This window comes from Microcebus murinus, chromosome 8 (genome assembly GCF_040939455.1).
Source record: "Microcebus murinus isolate Inina chromosome 8, M.murinus_Inina_mat1.0, whole genome shotgun sequence".
NCBI lineage: Eukaryota > Metazoa > Chordata > Mammalia > Primates > Cheirogaleidae > Microcebus > Microcebus murinus.
The window spans coordinates 47701985-47718961 of NC_134111.1; the positions used below are offsets into that span (position 1 = coordinate 47701985).

The window sequence follows — 16977 nt, forward strand, 5'->3', positions numbered from 1 at the left end:
ACTGTCACATTGGGGATTAGGCTTCGACATATGAATATTATAGGGGGACCCAGACTTTAAGTCCATAGCAGTGCTCATGGTCACTTGGAATTTAGGATTGGTGGTTGTAGAGTGTCTGTCCCATAGGGTGTTTAGTTGTCAAAGATCCATGAGAGGGACCACTGTTTTCCTTATTCCCGTGTCAGTTTGAATGCCAGTTCCTCATGATGGTTGTTCATTATGTACCTATTGGTGTACTAAGCTTTTAGATTCCATTTAGATTGTACTTACTATATATAGTACTTCCTTGTATATAGGGGTGTGGACTTGTGTGATGAGTTTCAAACATTTTCTATTTTGATAAAGCAAGACATGGCATCACAACTCAATGAAACAAAAGTGACTCATCGAAAATGTTTATAAACTTTTGTTTTGATGGATTTATGGGCAAAATAAATACTCATGACTTCCATAGCTTTTTTGAGCCTCTCTCCAACTCTGAGCCTCCAAGGTAGTTAAACTAGGTATCCACCCCCATTTATCAAATACACTTAGGCCCAAGTTTTTACCACCCAAGCTGTGAAGCTGAAACTTGATCTCAGACTTCCTGGCTGGGTGCCTAATCTGGTGTCTCTTAGCACCTTCCCTGTCCCTCTGATTTTGTAATAAATATTTTTGAATCATTTTTTTAAATATTTGCAATGTACCTAACATTTCCTAATGACAAAAAAAGCTTTCTGATTAATGTGAAACTTGAAACTATGCCTCAGTGACCCATATAGTACTCCATCCAGTTCCCGTCACCTGCCTTCACTGTACCTATACTGTGGAATCTCACAACAGTTGTCCAGGGTTATTCTTTGTATATATTAGATTTCTTTTTCAAGTAGCCTAAGGAATCTTGCAGATACTCATGTCAAAGGATCATAAATGCTATTGTTAAACTGAATGATGAATTGAGTCCCAAATGTTCATGATGATTAATGCTTTGTAGGTTGGAAATGAAATAAAAGTAATGTGGATGATTGTTAGATCCTCAGACTCCAATTACCTAAAAAGAGAATAGGTCAAGAATTGCATCTCTGTAGGTATAAGACCGTGTTACTTTTGAGTACTGAGCTTGAGATGTTTGGGATACAGATTTCATTTGTCTATTAACTGTTAATCTTTCCCTTTTTTCTTTCATCCTTAGCCACTCACAACTGACCTTCACTACTATTACATCCTGGAGCTGTCGTTTTATTGGTCTCTAATGTTTTCCCAGTTCACTGATATCAAAAGAAAGGTAAGAACAGTTATGTCATAAAGTACTTGCAAACATGTGTCTTTAATGGCCCTTGACAGGTGGGTGTAGAGTCTCAAACTCACTCATCTGTGTTCTCCTGGCAGCACTAGCTTAGAATTACTTGCTGTATTATTATAAAAAGTTCTCTACTTTTATTTGTGCTGTTCTCTATTTTGTTCCTATTGTCTTTTTACTCTTCCCCAAAACCCGGTGTTCTTTCTCCTTAAAAAAAATATACAGCAATGAATCCTGACAGCTATTCTCTCAGTCTGATTCCCAGGTTCCTCTGTTCTCCAAATCAAAGAAAAAAAAATTTCTTTTGTAGCTCCTGGGGAAGAGTTAAATCTCAGTGTTTCAGCCCTACAGAATGAATTTCCCAATTAAAGGGTTATCTAGTGGCAAAATATGTTACAAATATGCAACATTCCTAAATAAACTGTGATCTGGTTTTCACTCCTCTCTTCCACTGGAATTGCTTTTGCTCAGGGTACCCATGACCTCCTAAGTGTTAAATCCACTTATTCTAGTTTTCATCCTACCAGCTTCTGGGCAGAATTGACACTTTTGGCTGTTTGCTGCTTATTCTTTCCATAACACCATTTTTTCAAGATTCTCATATTTGGATTAACCCTTCAAGTTTGTCTTGCTGGCTTCCATCTTAATGCCCATGCTCTACATATAGGGGTACACCAGGGTTCTGGACTAGAGTTAGAGAGTGCCTTGCTCTGCATGATCAATCTTATACCTCCTAACACTTCCAACCACAGCTTATTAGTTACTTACCAATAACTCCCAAATATTTCTCTTCTGCCCCAGATTCTCTCTCTGGGTCCATATTTCCACATCTCTAGTCGTAAATATTAATGATAATATAGGTTGAGCATCTCTAATCCAAAAACCCAGACTCCAAAATGCTCTAAAATCTGAAACGTTTTCAGCATCAACATGATACTCACAGGAAATGCTCATTAGATTTTGGGATGCTTAGATTAGGGATGCTTCATGGTAAGTATAATGCAAACATTCCAAAATAAATTTTAAAAATACTTGAAATCCGAAACACTTGTGGTCCCAAGCATTTTGGATAAGAGACATTCAACCTATATTATGTTCTTTGTGTTTAGCATATCATTTAATCCTCACAACAACTCTAAGAACCAGTTTGATTATTTATTATTTATTCTCATTTTATGAATGAGGAAACTAAGTCTTACATACAAAAAAGTATTCCTGACTGGAGACGTGATCTCACATTCAAAGTGTTCCGAATTGAAGACATGATCTCCTAGCTTTGTTCTTCCTCCAGTAACACTTATAGCCCACGGTCATGGAAGCCGGGGTGTTTTCCTTTCCTCTCCTCTTTGCGTCTCCTGTGCTTACTTCTTTGATACTGTTGACATGCTTAACCTGCATCCTCTCTACTTTTGCCCACTCTAGTACAATAGCCTCCTCAACAGTCTTTCTATCTAAGTAGTCACTCTTATCTACTTGCCACCTACGAGTTATGTTTCTAAAACTTTCAAGACAAAGCTCAAACAATTGGAGTGATGTTCAGGATTGCAAATAGCACGACTCAGACCGACCTCTGCAGTTCCATCACCCACCCCTGTTCTCACCATTTGACACACACCTACCTCTTACCTACTAACATCTTCTCACCATTGTCCAAATGCATTAACATTTTTCTGTGCACATTAGTTTTTACAAGACCCTGGTTGTGGCTAGAATATACTCTATTTCCCCTTCCCCACTTGTGTTACACAAGGAGCCCTCTTCATTCATGTAGTGTCAATACTTGTAGACTGATGATCGTCTATCTACCAAGTACTATGTGAGGCTCATTTTGCATTTTATTTTCCTTTTGAGGAGTCCTTTTGTCCAGGTAGTCACACAATCCCACAAAACACTTACATAACATAGAATATTCTTCCCTTTTTTTTTTTAACCTGGGAAAATTGCACAATGAGTTTATGTAAGTTTCTCAAGGCCGTGCAACGTGGGAATGAATTATATAGGCCAGATTTACCAAACAATGTCCTATGATTCACTCTTAGATTAGATAGATGCGCGTGCAGTCCTTGCCTTGGCTTGCTGTGCTTTTGACATTAGAGGTAGTAAGCCTTTCACAGCTGTTTGCCATTTGATTGGTTCTTCTTTTGCTTAATGAGAATTAGGTGTGCCATCCAGAAACAAAGAGGTTAATATTAATAAAAGCAGGGGTAGCTGGCCTTGGTTTCTAGAGCCTAGGCCTATAGAGATATGGCTATATCAGAAGTCACCAAAACCCCTCCACTTGCTTGAATTTTCTCACCATCTGTGCAACATACTTGTTCAGTGAGCCAACAGGGCTCAGACAGTCTTCATTCCTTTAAGCCAGATGACCATTATTTCAGTTTTTATAGGTGAATTACTTTCAAGAGTTTCAGTGTATCATTTTGTATAGTTTTAAAATATTTAGCAGCAACATAGAAAGTACCTATAATAAAGGATAATTTTTTTACAATAAGTTTTATGGAATTGATCCTAGGCCTGTACATATCGTCAGTATTTGGAAATGAATAATATATTTGTTTTCCTCATCAATACCAATGGCTTATTTTACATGTCTAGCACTTCTTCTGTTGCTCAGCATACTTTTGTACATTGCTAGTGCAGCTGGCTTGTTATTGCTTCTTGTACTAAATAGGAATTTGGCCACTACCACACATGCTTATTCCTCAGCATAGGTTTTAATATGGAAGGTTTTCCCTCTGCTGCCATCTCTCATTGGTGAGCTGCAGCCCTTGCTCTTTCTCTTTGCATCTTGTGGAGTGGCCCCATGGGTCCTTGGCAGTTCTGTCCTCATTATGCCCCCACTTGGAGGACCTGCTGTTCTAGCCATCGGTGAGGCGCTATGGTACATTCTCCACCTTCTGTATTGCGAATATTAACCAAACCCTCTGAAAACAGCCTGCTTCTTAATTATGGAATAGAGATGTTTGAAGATACCCATTGGTGATATTGTATGGAAATCAATTTTCTGAAGGCTGTTAATAGAAGGTTATCAGAATGTTTCTTTGATTCCCCTGTTAAACAACAGTGAGCATGAATGGCCATTTTCAAACAGCGACCAGGATTTATAAACATTGGATGTGAATGCATGCCTCAGACTCTCGGAATCAATACCATAAATGAGGTTTAGCAATCACTTTTCAAGTTAATGGGTTTGTGAATCTCTCCAAAATGGATTTTAAATCCACAAACTGTCTTTTTTCTTTTTGGCATCTTTTAAAAAAATTGTTCTATTTCCCCATAAAATCTGGAGTTTAAAAATGAGGGATGAACCTTTCATGCCCATGATGACAGAGCGCATTGCCTGCCTTTTGATCATATCCACAGTTGGTACTTATTTATTCAGTAATGAGAAATACTATTAATCTTCCAAGAGAGAAGAGACTAACCCAGATATAATGGAATTATAATTTAAATATTCTATGATATGCTACAAAGATATTTCAACTTTTTTGAGGAGTTTTTTCTTCTTCCCTGCCTTCCTCTCTTCCTTTCTTTATTTTGTCTTTTGTTTTAAAATCATTAAGGTGTATTCTTAAAACAACAAGCATATTCTTGGTACTCAACATTATTTGATGCACCTTTTATTTCCCAAGGCTTAGTTTTGTTTAAATTTTATCCATTAGCACCTGTTCACATTGAGCATTTCTCCTGCACATCTAAATTTTCCAAGGGAGGCTAATAAATATTTTTGTGTTAGGGCTCAGAACAGCTTGCTTATGTCTAAACCCTCTGTCCGTTTTAACTAAGCTGCTGTTTGGCTTGAAGGCCTGGGCCCTTGGCCAATGAGCTCTGCTCGTGCTCAGAGTCCTTGTCAGGAAAGCATCCTTGGCAGAATTCCAGGGCCCAGCTGGCGAAGTCAACTTGTTGCTCTTTTGGTCTTTAGCCTGAGAGAAACACTACGTCTTAGAAAAGATTCCAGACTGAAAGAGGTATGATGATTAGGTGTAGCAAGACACTTATTTATGGGCTTGTGTTTGTTCTCTGATAACTTTTTGCAGACAATATAACTGGAGTCCATTACTGTGAATGCTTTAGCTGTCTTTGGGGACCCTGTCACACTCCAGATCTTTCCTGCTGCAGTTAGTTTTAGGGTAAAGAAAAATGCATATTTTAATCTTCTTACAAGGAAGCAGCTTAGCATAGAATTCAATGAAATAACGTACATAAAACCACCTAGTACACTGCTTGACAAATAGAGCTTAGAACAGTATTTGTCATAAAATGACCGAAATTTGGTTGAATCAAAGCCTGGTGCTCCAACAAATAAAATACTCAACACTAGTGGTCATAGACTTTTGTCTTTTTTGTCAAAAAAATTGACAAAATAATTATGAAAAGGAACTAATGTAAGGTTGCCAGTCTTTTACTTTTTCCTAATAAGAACAGTCAAAATCACCTACCATTTATCATGATTAATTCCTAAAGGAAAGGACATTTTAAGAAAAGGAGAAAGAACATCTTGTAATAAAGGACAGTTCTTTAAATTTATTATTATGAAAAAGACATTATTTTTCTCATTTTGTCCTGGACTGAGGAAAACATCGTTATGGGCAATATATTAATAGCCTAGAGGTTAAAGGCATGGGCTTGGGAGTCCATCCACCTGCCCAGCACCCCTCCTAATTTGGTGTAACCTTGGCCAAGTTACTTTACCTCTCTGTGCCTTAGTTCCTGATCCAACAAATGGAGTTCATATAACCTACTTCAGGGGAGAGTTGTGAGCATAAATAAGTAATATATGTACTTGGAACAGTGTCTGGCACATCAGAAATGCCCCGTAAATGTTATCTCACTGCAGTCATTAATGCAGTCACCACACATTGCCAGCTCTCAACCTTCAGGCTCACACCTAAGATTGTGCTGCTCAGCCAGCCACTCCTTTTGTGGTTGGGTGGGGCCATGTGACTAGCAAGCTGGGAACAGAATTGATTTGTGTCACTTTCGGGCTGAAGTATTCAATAGCCAGTGTGAGTCTCTGTAGAGCTCTGTCCTCTCCTCTAGCACAGTGATTGGTAACAGATGGAGGCTGTGCCATCGGCCTGGGTCATTGAGAGACTCAGGCAAGCTGACCCCCCCCTGTGCCCCACAACTGAAGGTGATGTGTAGTGAGTAAGAAACAAGCCTTTGTTTTAAACCACCTAAAATTTTTAAGGGCTTGTTATTGCTACATAACCTAGCTTATTCTGACTACCACAAATATTATTAACAATACGGCTAGTTGTTATTTCTTAGGTCAGTATCTGGAAATAATTTGTCTAAATCAGTAGTTCTCAAAGCATGGGCTTCAGATCCCTGCTGATTCCTGAGACCCTTCCAGGAGGTCTGCAACGTCAAAACTGTTTTCATCATAGGACTAAGATGTCATTTGCCTTTCTCATGGTGTTGGTATTTGTGCTGACAATGCAAAAGTAGTAGCGGGCAAAATTGCTGGTAGTCGCACCAGACTGTACTAGTAGTCATTGTATTCTTCATTGCCACACTCTTACGGAAAGAAAAAAATGTCAGTTTCACTTAAGAATGCTCTTTATGAAGCAGGAAAAAATATAGTTATGCCTCAGTATCCATGGGGGATTGGTTCCAAAACCTCCTACAGACACCAAAATTCATGGATGCTCAAGTCCTTTTTATAAAATGGTGTAGAATTAGTCTATAACATACACATATCCTCCCATATACTTGAAATTGTCTCTAGATTACTTATAATACCTAAGACAATGTAAATGCAATATTACTAGTTGTTATGCTGTATTGCTTAGGGCATAATGACAAGAAAAATGTCTATACACATTCAATACAGACACAACTGTCTGGTTTTTTGTCCGATTATTTCTGTCTGCTATTGGTTGAATCCATGGATGCAGAACCCAGCATGTGGTGGACCTACTATATTTTTATTAAATCTCTATTCTTGAGTATACATTGAAAAAAATATTTTGTGCAATGAAATGGGAAATAGGTAGACATTAAAACTGCTGCGTAACATTTCATGATGGTGTTTCAAGAAAAATTGCATGCAGGTCTTCTATTGAGAAGAACTAGCTGCTTTTTCTTCATAGAATCCCATTTTTACTTGAATGAATGACAAACTATGGTTATTCCAACTTGTGCTTTTGGCATACATTTTCTTGAAAAATGCACAAAGTGAGTCTGTCGAGTTGTTTCAATAAAAGCAATTGACAATATTTGTTAATGATAAAGATCAAGCTTTCAAGCAAAAATTAGATTTTTGGAAGGCTTAGGTATGCCAGTAAGAGCTTGACAGCATGTCAATACTTACATTTTTCTCATAAGATTGATAGTTATAGTAACAAATGTGACGTTTTAAGAACTATTGTTTAAAAAATGTACCACTAAATCAGAGGACCAGTATTTTCCCAATGACTAGCACATGATATAAAATCACACAAAAGGGAAAGATCCATTCTAAGGGCAAGAAAGACCAATGGATTTTAATGTGATAGAATATAAAAACTTTATTGATATAGTTTAGATTCTACAACTAACCTTTAAGAATATCTGACTTTGATAAGTTTTGGTGTAGTATCAAAGAAGAATATCAATAACTATTCAAAAAGATTATTAAGATAGTTCTTCCTCCTCCAACTATATATCTTTGTGATACTAGATTTTTATCTCATACTTCAAAACAACATACAGCAATGGATTAAACATTTAGACATTTATGAGAATCCAACTCTTGTATTAAGCCAGACATGAAAGAGATTTGCAATAATATAAAACAGTGCCACTCTTCTCACCAATATTATTGAAAATGTAGGTATTTTTTGTAAAAATATTTGTTAATATGTAATGGATTTTATTTTTATTTAAAATATAAATATGTTTTAAATATTTTTTTTAATTTCTCAGTTTTAACCTCCAATGTGATAAATACTGATAGATATAGCCCCTATAAACAAATACTCTTTGATGTCTTCAACAATTTTTCAGGCTATAAAGGGGTCTTGAGGCCCAAATGTGTGAGAATTGCTGGCCTAGATTATTTTTGAGTCTTTCCTAAGAATATGACTCCCAGGTAGTACTTTATATTGTATTAGCTTGTCCTTTCTTTGCCTGAAAAGTTACAGTCCCACCAACTGACATCTGATCCTCCTGAGAGCACAGGGGAGTGATGCAGTCTTCTCTCCGTGTAACCTCAGTGCTACTACTTGTAGACATGGTCAGGAAGGCCACTTAACCTCGCTTTCTCAGAGGTGCAAAGCTGCTCTCTTACATGTCTTCCCGTGACTGGAATCACAATATTCTGCCCTTGACGCATAGGTTTCTCCCAAGGTAGCTATTCCTGACCGTTAAGCCTCTGTCCTGTTTCTTCCTCGCTGCTGTGTCTTCAGAATATAAGCAGGGAAGAAGAGGCAGCTTCTTTTCATAAGCTACCACCTGTGTTCAGAGCATTTCCACCCAGTGCTGTGTGCAGGCTAGTGAAAGAACAATAGAACATTGTTGTCTAGAGAAGGAGTGTTTTATGGGGCAATTTTGTGGAATCTTATTCAAAGGCTGCCTTAACTAATGGCTTACTCTGACGATCAAGTGTCCAAGTGCCTTGCCAAAGGAGAGGCTCTTTGGCATTTTTAGATCTCACAGTTGGAACAGCCCCGGGGTTGTCACAAACTCTGCCATGTACTGCTCTTAAGGGTTCAGAACCATGCCGGCCAGGGGCCTCTTCTTCCAGCGTGCTGCAAAAGGCTGCCTTGCACAGGGACCCACACAGTGCTGCTGGTCTGCGGCTCTGCTCTAGCCTGGGCTTGGCTGCACACCTTAGCTGGGGCAGTTCTGCCCATGTGTTTCTTACCCTCTTCCTAAGGAAGGTCTTGGCCACAGAATAAGCATTAAGATTAAGAGCAAGACAGCCCAGTATCACAAGCATGGTTCAAGACATTCAGCTTCCTCTAAGGAGTTTCTCTCAAGTCATCCTACAGGTCATGGGGAATTGCCCACTTTGGCTTATAATAGCTCTAACTATCTCCTCGGAGTCATGAACTCCCTCAATTTCTGTCCCCACAACTATGAATGAACCCATTCATCCATCCTTCCCTTTGGCCTCCTAAGGGCTGCCCCTTCCACGCCTTTGTCCTTGATCCCCCATGTCTTCCTATCCTCCGGGAGTGGACCTTGTTCTATCTGCTAGTCTCTCACTTATATTATATGTGTTCTCCAAAGTGTCCCTTCTCTGCTGCCTCCTTCCTTGCAGAAGCAGCCTGCCATGGTAGTTAGGAGCCCGAGCTCTGGAGTCTCTCACAACTGGATTCAGATATGGCTGTAGTCCATGCTCACTGTGCACCTTGGAAAAATTATGTAGCATCTCTGTGCCTTGGCTCTCATATAAAACAGAGTTCAAAATAGTACTTTATGGGGTGGTTGTTAAGAATAAGTCAATGTGAGACAGCATTTGGCATGTGAGAATTAGTAGACTAATCGGAGGTTAGATAGTTCACCGGGTAGTCAAGGTGGATTGGGGCTAGGAGAAAAAACTGCATAACCACTACATGTAGGCAAGAACCAGCTTCCAGTAGAGTCTGCCCTGAGAATTCCGTGTGTGTAGAAAGGGGTGCGAGTGCACAGCTCAGGCAGCTGAAGGAAGAGGAGTTGGAAGGGGGAAGTTAAGGCTGACAAGAGTTCCCCTGAACCCCTCCTTACAGCTCCCAGTACCATCCCATCCTAATTGACCTGAAGGAGAATTTTTCCATATTCCATCTACATCACAAAGTCCTTGGTTGTCCATTGTCATTTTGGGCCTTAAGACCTTTGCAGTCAGTGAACGATGGCTTTTGAGTCCTAGGCTATTTCTGATTTTAGGTGAACACAGTCTGCCCCCTGCTGATCATTCTGGATGTTTTCAACCCGAATGGGTTTACTTGATATCATAGTGATGCCACCGTCTTTGTTCCTGGGGATTATCATATAGACAGGAGAGGTAGTAAGCCTGTTAACCCTCACAACGTTTAAGAATGGTGTGTTGAGTATATTTTAAATGTCTCAAAGGTGACCTTTCCCAATTAAAACCTGTACAAACTGTGACTGGAACAAGGGTAATTCAAACAGAGCCCCGAAGTTGTGTTTAAAGGCCTTTAACTCCAGGCAATTGTAATTTGACAAGGCTTATAGTGATGGAGAGTTTCTGTGGACCTAAAGTTCAATGAGTAAAATGATATGTATATATAATTTTTAAAAAATATGTGCATCATTTGAAAGCAGAGTGCTTTTGGAGAGTATGCTTTTGATGGAGAGAAGGAAAGTGTGAAGGAGGACTACGGGTCATTGCAAATCAAGCTCGAGGCTCTGGCCAGGCCCTGCAGAAACGAATCATTGGCATGATCTTAATGTTTTCTATTGCACGAATAAAATTTTATTGTGTCCTTTTCCACAGTAATAAAGTCAACTAAAGATTAAATATTAACTAAATAATTCACAGAAGACAAGATTATGAGTTCTTGATCTTGAATTGGGACCATAAATATTGCACAGGCAAAAGATTGGGTAAACACTGCTTATACAGTTGTTCTTTATTTTGTTTGTATATGTTTCCAGACACCATAAAGTAATGGCACATCTAGCAGTAGAGAGAGTAATGCTAAATTCAAATAGGTAGCTCTTGGTTTTGGAAGCTGGTGATGAGACTCCTTGTTTTTCAGATTGTCTTGAAGTTGTAGTTATAATTGATCATGAGAATTTTGAGGGTGGCACCTGCCAGAACTCTTTATTTATAGTTTATCTGAATATTGAGAGTAATATTTAATGGGTTATTTCAGAATAGCTATGAAAATTAAATCTCTTACACATTGTCTGAAGAAAGTGTGGTGAAGTTGGCCAAGAGTCTATGCAATTGCCATGTCTCCATAAGACGTCCTTTGATGTGGCTCTAAAACAGGTTAATAAAACTTTTCTGTAAAGGGCCAGATAATAAATATTTTAAACTGGTGAGACATACAGTCTCTGTCAAAACTACTCAACTCTGCCACTGTAGCACGAAAGCTGCCATAGACAGTAAGTAAACAAATGGGTATAGCTGTGTTCCAATAAAACTTTATTTACAAACACAAATCTGGCCATCTGGCCCTTTGCCCATCTATGCTCCAAAGTGGAATGACCTGATGTGCATTTTTGGTGAATAGTGAGGATGTCAGATTTAAGAATGGCTAATAGATGTATTTAAATTACATCAGTATATATTTTATAAATATTTTGATAGTAACCATAGTAAATTCAAAGTCTTTAACCAATTAATTTCTTGGCACTTGCTGTTTTTAAAATGAAGTCTGTGTGACAGTTCTCTCTCTCTCAAAGACCTAAATCTGGATACAGTTAGTCTGAAAGGAGAAAAATCTAATCTATTGGGAAAAAGTGTTGAAATAGATTCGACTCTAGATTTAGTGTGAATGAGGTTTTTTTCACAGATTGAATTTCAGAGAACGAAATAATTGACTCATTGCTGCCAGGACTCCTCCACTTTATAAAAGAACAAATATCTCCCATATAATTCACAAGTTTTTATTCATTTCTGGATTTTCCTATAAATGTTTAACCTATGCTATACGTGAGAATAAAAGGGAATTCTAGTTACAGTTTTTGAAGAGCATTGTTGTTTGAAACATCTTTCTTTAAGATCCTTTCTTTAACATCCTTTATTTAAATAGTCCTTTTAACCAACTCTCTTTAGAGTGAGCCAAAAATCAAGGCCAGTCAGAATATAATAGCCAGATAAGTTGTGGGAAATTGCAGATACCCAAAGGTTAGCATTTATATACATTTATGTAAATTCTTTATATCATGCACTGGTAAGGGAAAGGTATGATTTTTCCCTCAAATTGCCTAATGAGGAGCAACTCAGAACCAACTGTAATCACCCTGAATATACTTTAATTGTAGTTACTGTCTCAAAACATGGATAGTTTTTTAGTCTCTTTTTCTTTGACGAAATTATTAAGGTCTTAGAAGTTGTGCTGCTAGTTATTTTAGAAACTTTATTAAGGCAGGACAAAGGAGCTAATTATGGTATTATATTTCATTTTTGCTTTAATGACTTATTCTAGGATTTATTTTGATTATAACACAGCTTTAATGTTAAGATTTGTTAGTACACTAGTTTGTGTTTTTGTTTTTGATTTTCTTTGTTTTTTTAAGAGGTTTCATATATATCTTCATCTATTCATAGAGACTTTACCCATCTCCAAAGGTCGAGAATCTATTATATTTTTATATACCTCAATGTAAAAGCTATTTAACTCATTATTCTTGGCGTATGTAAATTTTGTCCGAAATCCTCACCCTCTCCATCTGTTTGTTCCTTCTGGAATGGAGATGGAGCCTGAGTGGCTGTTCTCCCTTGCACGTTGCCAAGTTACATGCTTGAAGTCCACTTCCTAAAAAGCCCTGTTACTCCCAGCATTCTGAGTTTTTACCTCCAGGTTGCAAAATCCCAAGTGAAAAAAAAAAAAAAGAAACTGTTGCTACTGCTCTCTAAAAAGAACAACACAAATTACTCTGTTAAAAAGTCATGCAAATTTCCATGAGCCTTGAAGGTTCAAGTAAGAGAACTATTCCCCCTACCCACAGGAACACTGTGTTGAGAAAGAACTATTTAAAAAACAAAAACAGAAAAAGAGGATTTCCTGTTATTACTGCAGTTGCCATAAATGAAACCACCTTTAAGCTATGCTGCTCCCCTTTTCCTAGAGAGTTTGAAAACCTGTTCAATGAGTAACCTGGTGCTTGTTACCTGATTTCTATTCATATGAGTTAGATTACAAGTTTATTAATTTTATTTACTAAATTCAGGAAAGCTAAATACATGCCATTTGCATCTGAGAGAGAAGAGCCTTTTCTTTGCCTTGCACTTCAGAAGTATTTCATATTCTTCACCATCTGTGCACATCTAAATCAGCCTTTGATTAAAATCTTGGTCTTATTCCTTTTAAGAAGAAACTCACTAATGTTTTTCCTTATTAAGTTACAAAGATTATTCCCAAAAGACTATGTAAAATTATTAATATTTTATGTAGCAAATGGGAATTTAGAGAACAAGTTTTTTTATGGTGTACATGTATTTTTTAATTGAGAAATGGATGAATTTTGTTTTTATAAAGGCATGCACATTTGAAATGCCTCCTGAAAACAGCATTTTGAATGCTGAATTTGAAATGCCTCCTGAAAACAGCATTATTTCAGATATCCCTACAGCCTGGTCATTTATGGAACCTTATACTTATGTCTCAATGAGAGGTTGATCGCTCAGGCCTTTTGGTGCTAATATTATATTGTGCATAAAATTCCCCTGGAAAACTGAAGATACCAATTCTCATTCTAACAGCTGGGGAGAGTTGGGGAACCTGCAGCCTCAAGGCTACATGTGGCCCTCCAGATCCCCAAGTGTGGCCCCTCAACCAAATCCAAACTTCACAGAAAAAGGATTTGTTTTGTAAAATTTGGATTTAGTCAAAAGGCCATACTCAGCATCCAGAAGGCCACATGTGGCCCCAAGGCCATAGGTTCCCCCAGAGCTATTTGGAAAGATCTTATCTGCTTTGGTAATAAAATGGAGGATGACTCTTCCTTGAATTCTTTCATTTCAGACTTACTCTATTAATAATTGATTTTGACTCCATACCACATTTGATTTTTTGTTGTTGTTCCCTAGTAATTAACTCAGGGGGATCCACTGAAATAAGGGCTGAAGTTGGGGTAAATATCAGGCAGGGAACATAGAAGAAACCCCCAGTAATGGCTGTGAATGTCTCCAGAAACAATATGGCAGAACAGCAAGAGGTTGGAGATACCACTGAAGCAGGTGGCTGGGCTAATCTGTTTTGAATAAGAGCTTTGGGATCAATCTTTAGTCTGAGGACCAAAAAGCAATCACAGTCTCTTCACTTAATTGCTGCTATGGAAAATGCAAGAAAACATTTCAACCTGAAATGCTAATGTTCTTTCAGCCATGCCTGTGTCTACATACACACTAATAATGTACAGCAGTTATGAACAAGGATGGAAGTTTTCTACCCTGCATTGATAAAATCCAAATTGACAATTTGTTTAAAAACTGTTATTTGGACCAGATTCAGCACCTACTCAAAGAAATGTATTAGGATAAGAGGAGGTGAATAATACAAAAAATAATGACTGCATGGCATTTATTAAAGGTATTTTTATTGTGTATAATGCTTTCTGAAGCAGAAATATTAGACACGAAATCTATTATTCATGCTTTTTTCATATTCATGCAGATATGACTATAATGAAAGTTTGTCTTCTGCCATGGGCATAACTCTGAGCCCCTCAGTAATAAAACAAATGTTTTCTGGGACCAGGGGATTTATATGCAAAAATCGTCTTCACAATGCAAACTTTGTCTGAAAAACAAGGCTCTTGTTTTTAAAGGAGCCTTGCTATATTGCCAAGGGTATTGCGTTTTTTATTGACATTTATATAATATCAGATACAAATTAGGAAACTTAATTATAAAATGGTACTATTCCTCCGTAAGTATTTTAATCAATTTACATTTATTCATTTTAAAATTAAGTAGCGAAACTCTCTTTCAGTGAGCCAAGAGCAATCATTAGGGGCTGCACAAAGAAAAATGTGGGAAGTATTGTTCTGATTAGGCATTCAGCTAGTGAGACTGTGTATTAAGCATGAGCAAATATAAACTCATTGAACTGTTGAATTAAGTACTGTGTATTTTCATTTAATTATGTTTAGGAAACAGTTTAAAATATCAGTTGATAGGTTAGCTCTACTTTAATTGATCCATTGTTTTGAAGTAGCTACTGTCTGGTAGTATACTATATTCCAGGTTATGAAACCTAATAAATAATAGCCTGGAGAGAACAGATTTCCTCTTTCAGTGGAAAACATTATCAATACAATTTTCATTGTATGTCTATGGCATTTTGGTATTGTCCAACTTTAGTGACTTAGAAAAACCCCCCAGATACTACAAAAACATCAGAATTTCAGAAGTAGGTAAAACTGGTAAGTTGAATATGTACGTAATCACTTATTAAACTGAGTATGGTCATCATTTCTCTTCTGCCAATGAGCTGGGAACTAGATATAAATGTGGTTCTAGAGGAAGGGACATAATGGTGGGTCACTGGGCCACTGAGTTTGCAGTGCTCGGTTCTGTTGTGAGCAGTTAGAATTAATTGATACAAGACACATGATCCTTCCAAGAATGGTATCCACCATCAATGTATCATGACCAGTTTGGAGGCTAGGTTAAAAGTTTGTTTACTTAAAAATAACAGAAATAGTTGTACTTCATTTATTAAATTATCAGACTTCATTTAGGAAACTAGTATATTATTTATGCTAGTATACTGTTTATATCAATGTGTGATTGACTTATCACTAGCGTAAATGTTAGTACTTTCCAAGGGAAAAAAATAACCTCTAACTTGTTCACCAGACTGAGCACAGAATCACTTAAACAATTAAAATTGTTGAAGTTAATTTTTCAAACCCCAAACTATGGTGCCATCAACAGCTCCTGAGCTATTGAATAAAGAGAATGCATGTGTGTATATTCATGCTTGCGTGTGCACGCATGTTTTCTCGCTCTTTCTTTCTCTCACACACACATATACACACACACAAATTTGCACAGGTATGAAATTAGTATATTAAAGACTTCAAATGTTATTTAATCACTGCAGCTACCAAGCCTAGAATTATTGAGTTGACAGCTTAAAAATAAACTGATCCAGTCTCTTAATTGTACAGATGAGGAAATTGATGCCCTTACCAAAAATTGCAAAATTAACCTGCATTACAAGTTAGCTCTCACATAATATGTGCTCCACGTTTGTCCATTGAAGTAAATAAGACATGTACATTCTCCAGGAGTCTGGTCATGCAAATAAGACCCTGGCTTTGACTTTCTTGAACTTTTGTTTTGAAATAGAAATTGCCTTAACCACAGACACACTGAGCAAAATATAATTGTTTAATTGAATTGAACTGGAGAATAGAAATTAGAGACAGAGACTTCTCTGAGTGGTGGAAAGGGTGACCATAGGACCAGCATAGGTAAGCGGAGATCCAGAAGAAAGTAGCACTTTCACCCAGGGAATTGGGGACCAGGGCAGAGGCCAGGAGAAGAGCTAAATGGCTATCCAGGGGAGCTAAATGGCTATCGAGGGAGAGTACAGAGCAGCTCAGAGAAAGAGACACCACTAGGGCCTCCACCTTCCCTTTGAGTAAAAGAATAAGTCAGATCTGCAAGGAACTGAGGATTCTGCCTGACCTAGTTAGTTGTTGGTGCCAGTGTAAATCAGCACAAAGTCCCGGCAGCTTGGTAGAACGTCCACCAACCTAAGCACCATTGCATACACTGATTCTCAAACAAATTTAAGAATCATCCCAAGGGAACGTCCAAAGGAATTTGTGAAGATCTCTGTGAGAATAAAAACCTAGCCCTGCTTCATGATGGTGATGACCAGGAGTAGTAATAGAGAGTGCTTACAAGTGCTTTGTAGCTACTCCAGTGTAGTAAATAAAATTAAATCCTTAACACCCCAGAATTAATTTTATTCTTGTCCCTTTAACCTCCCAGTTTATATGTGAGTACAAATGTTACTAGGATACTTATATGCCAGGGATTAAAGCATGGAGTGATTACTTTCTAGTCAACAAAGTTAAAA

General features: G+C 37.6%; 1 protein-coding gene across 2 annotated transcripts in view; it reads left to right on the forward strand.

Annotated features, from left to right (window-relative positions):
• CERS6 (ceramide synthase 6) overlaps nt 1-16977 on the forward strand; it is a 256438-nt gene that overhangs the window by 192304 nt on the left and 47157 nt on the right. For both annotated transcript variants that reach the window (XM_012781868.2, XM_012781867.3), the window contains exon 6: nt 1172-1264. In XM_012781868.2, the coding sequence (XP_012637322.1) occupies nt 1172-1264 (93 nt within the window). The remainder of the gene's footprint in view (nt 1-1171; nt 1265-16977) is intronic.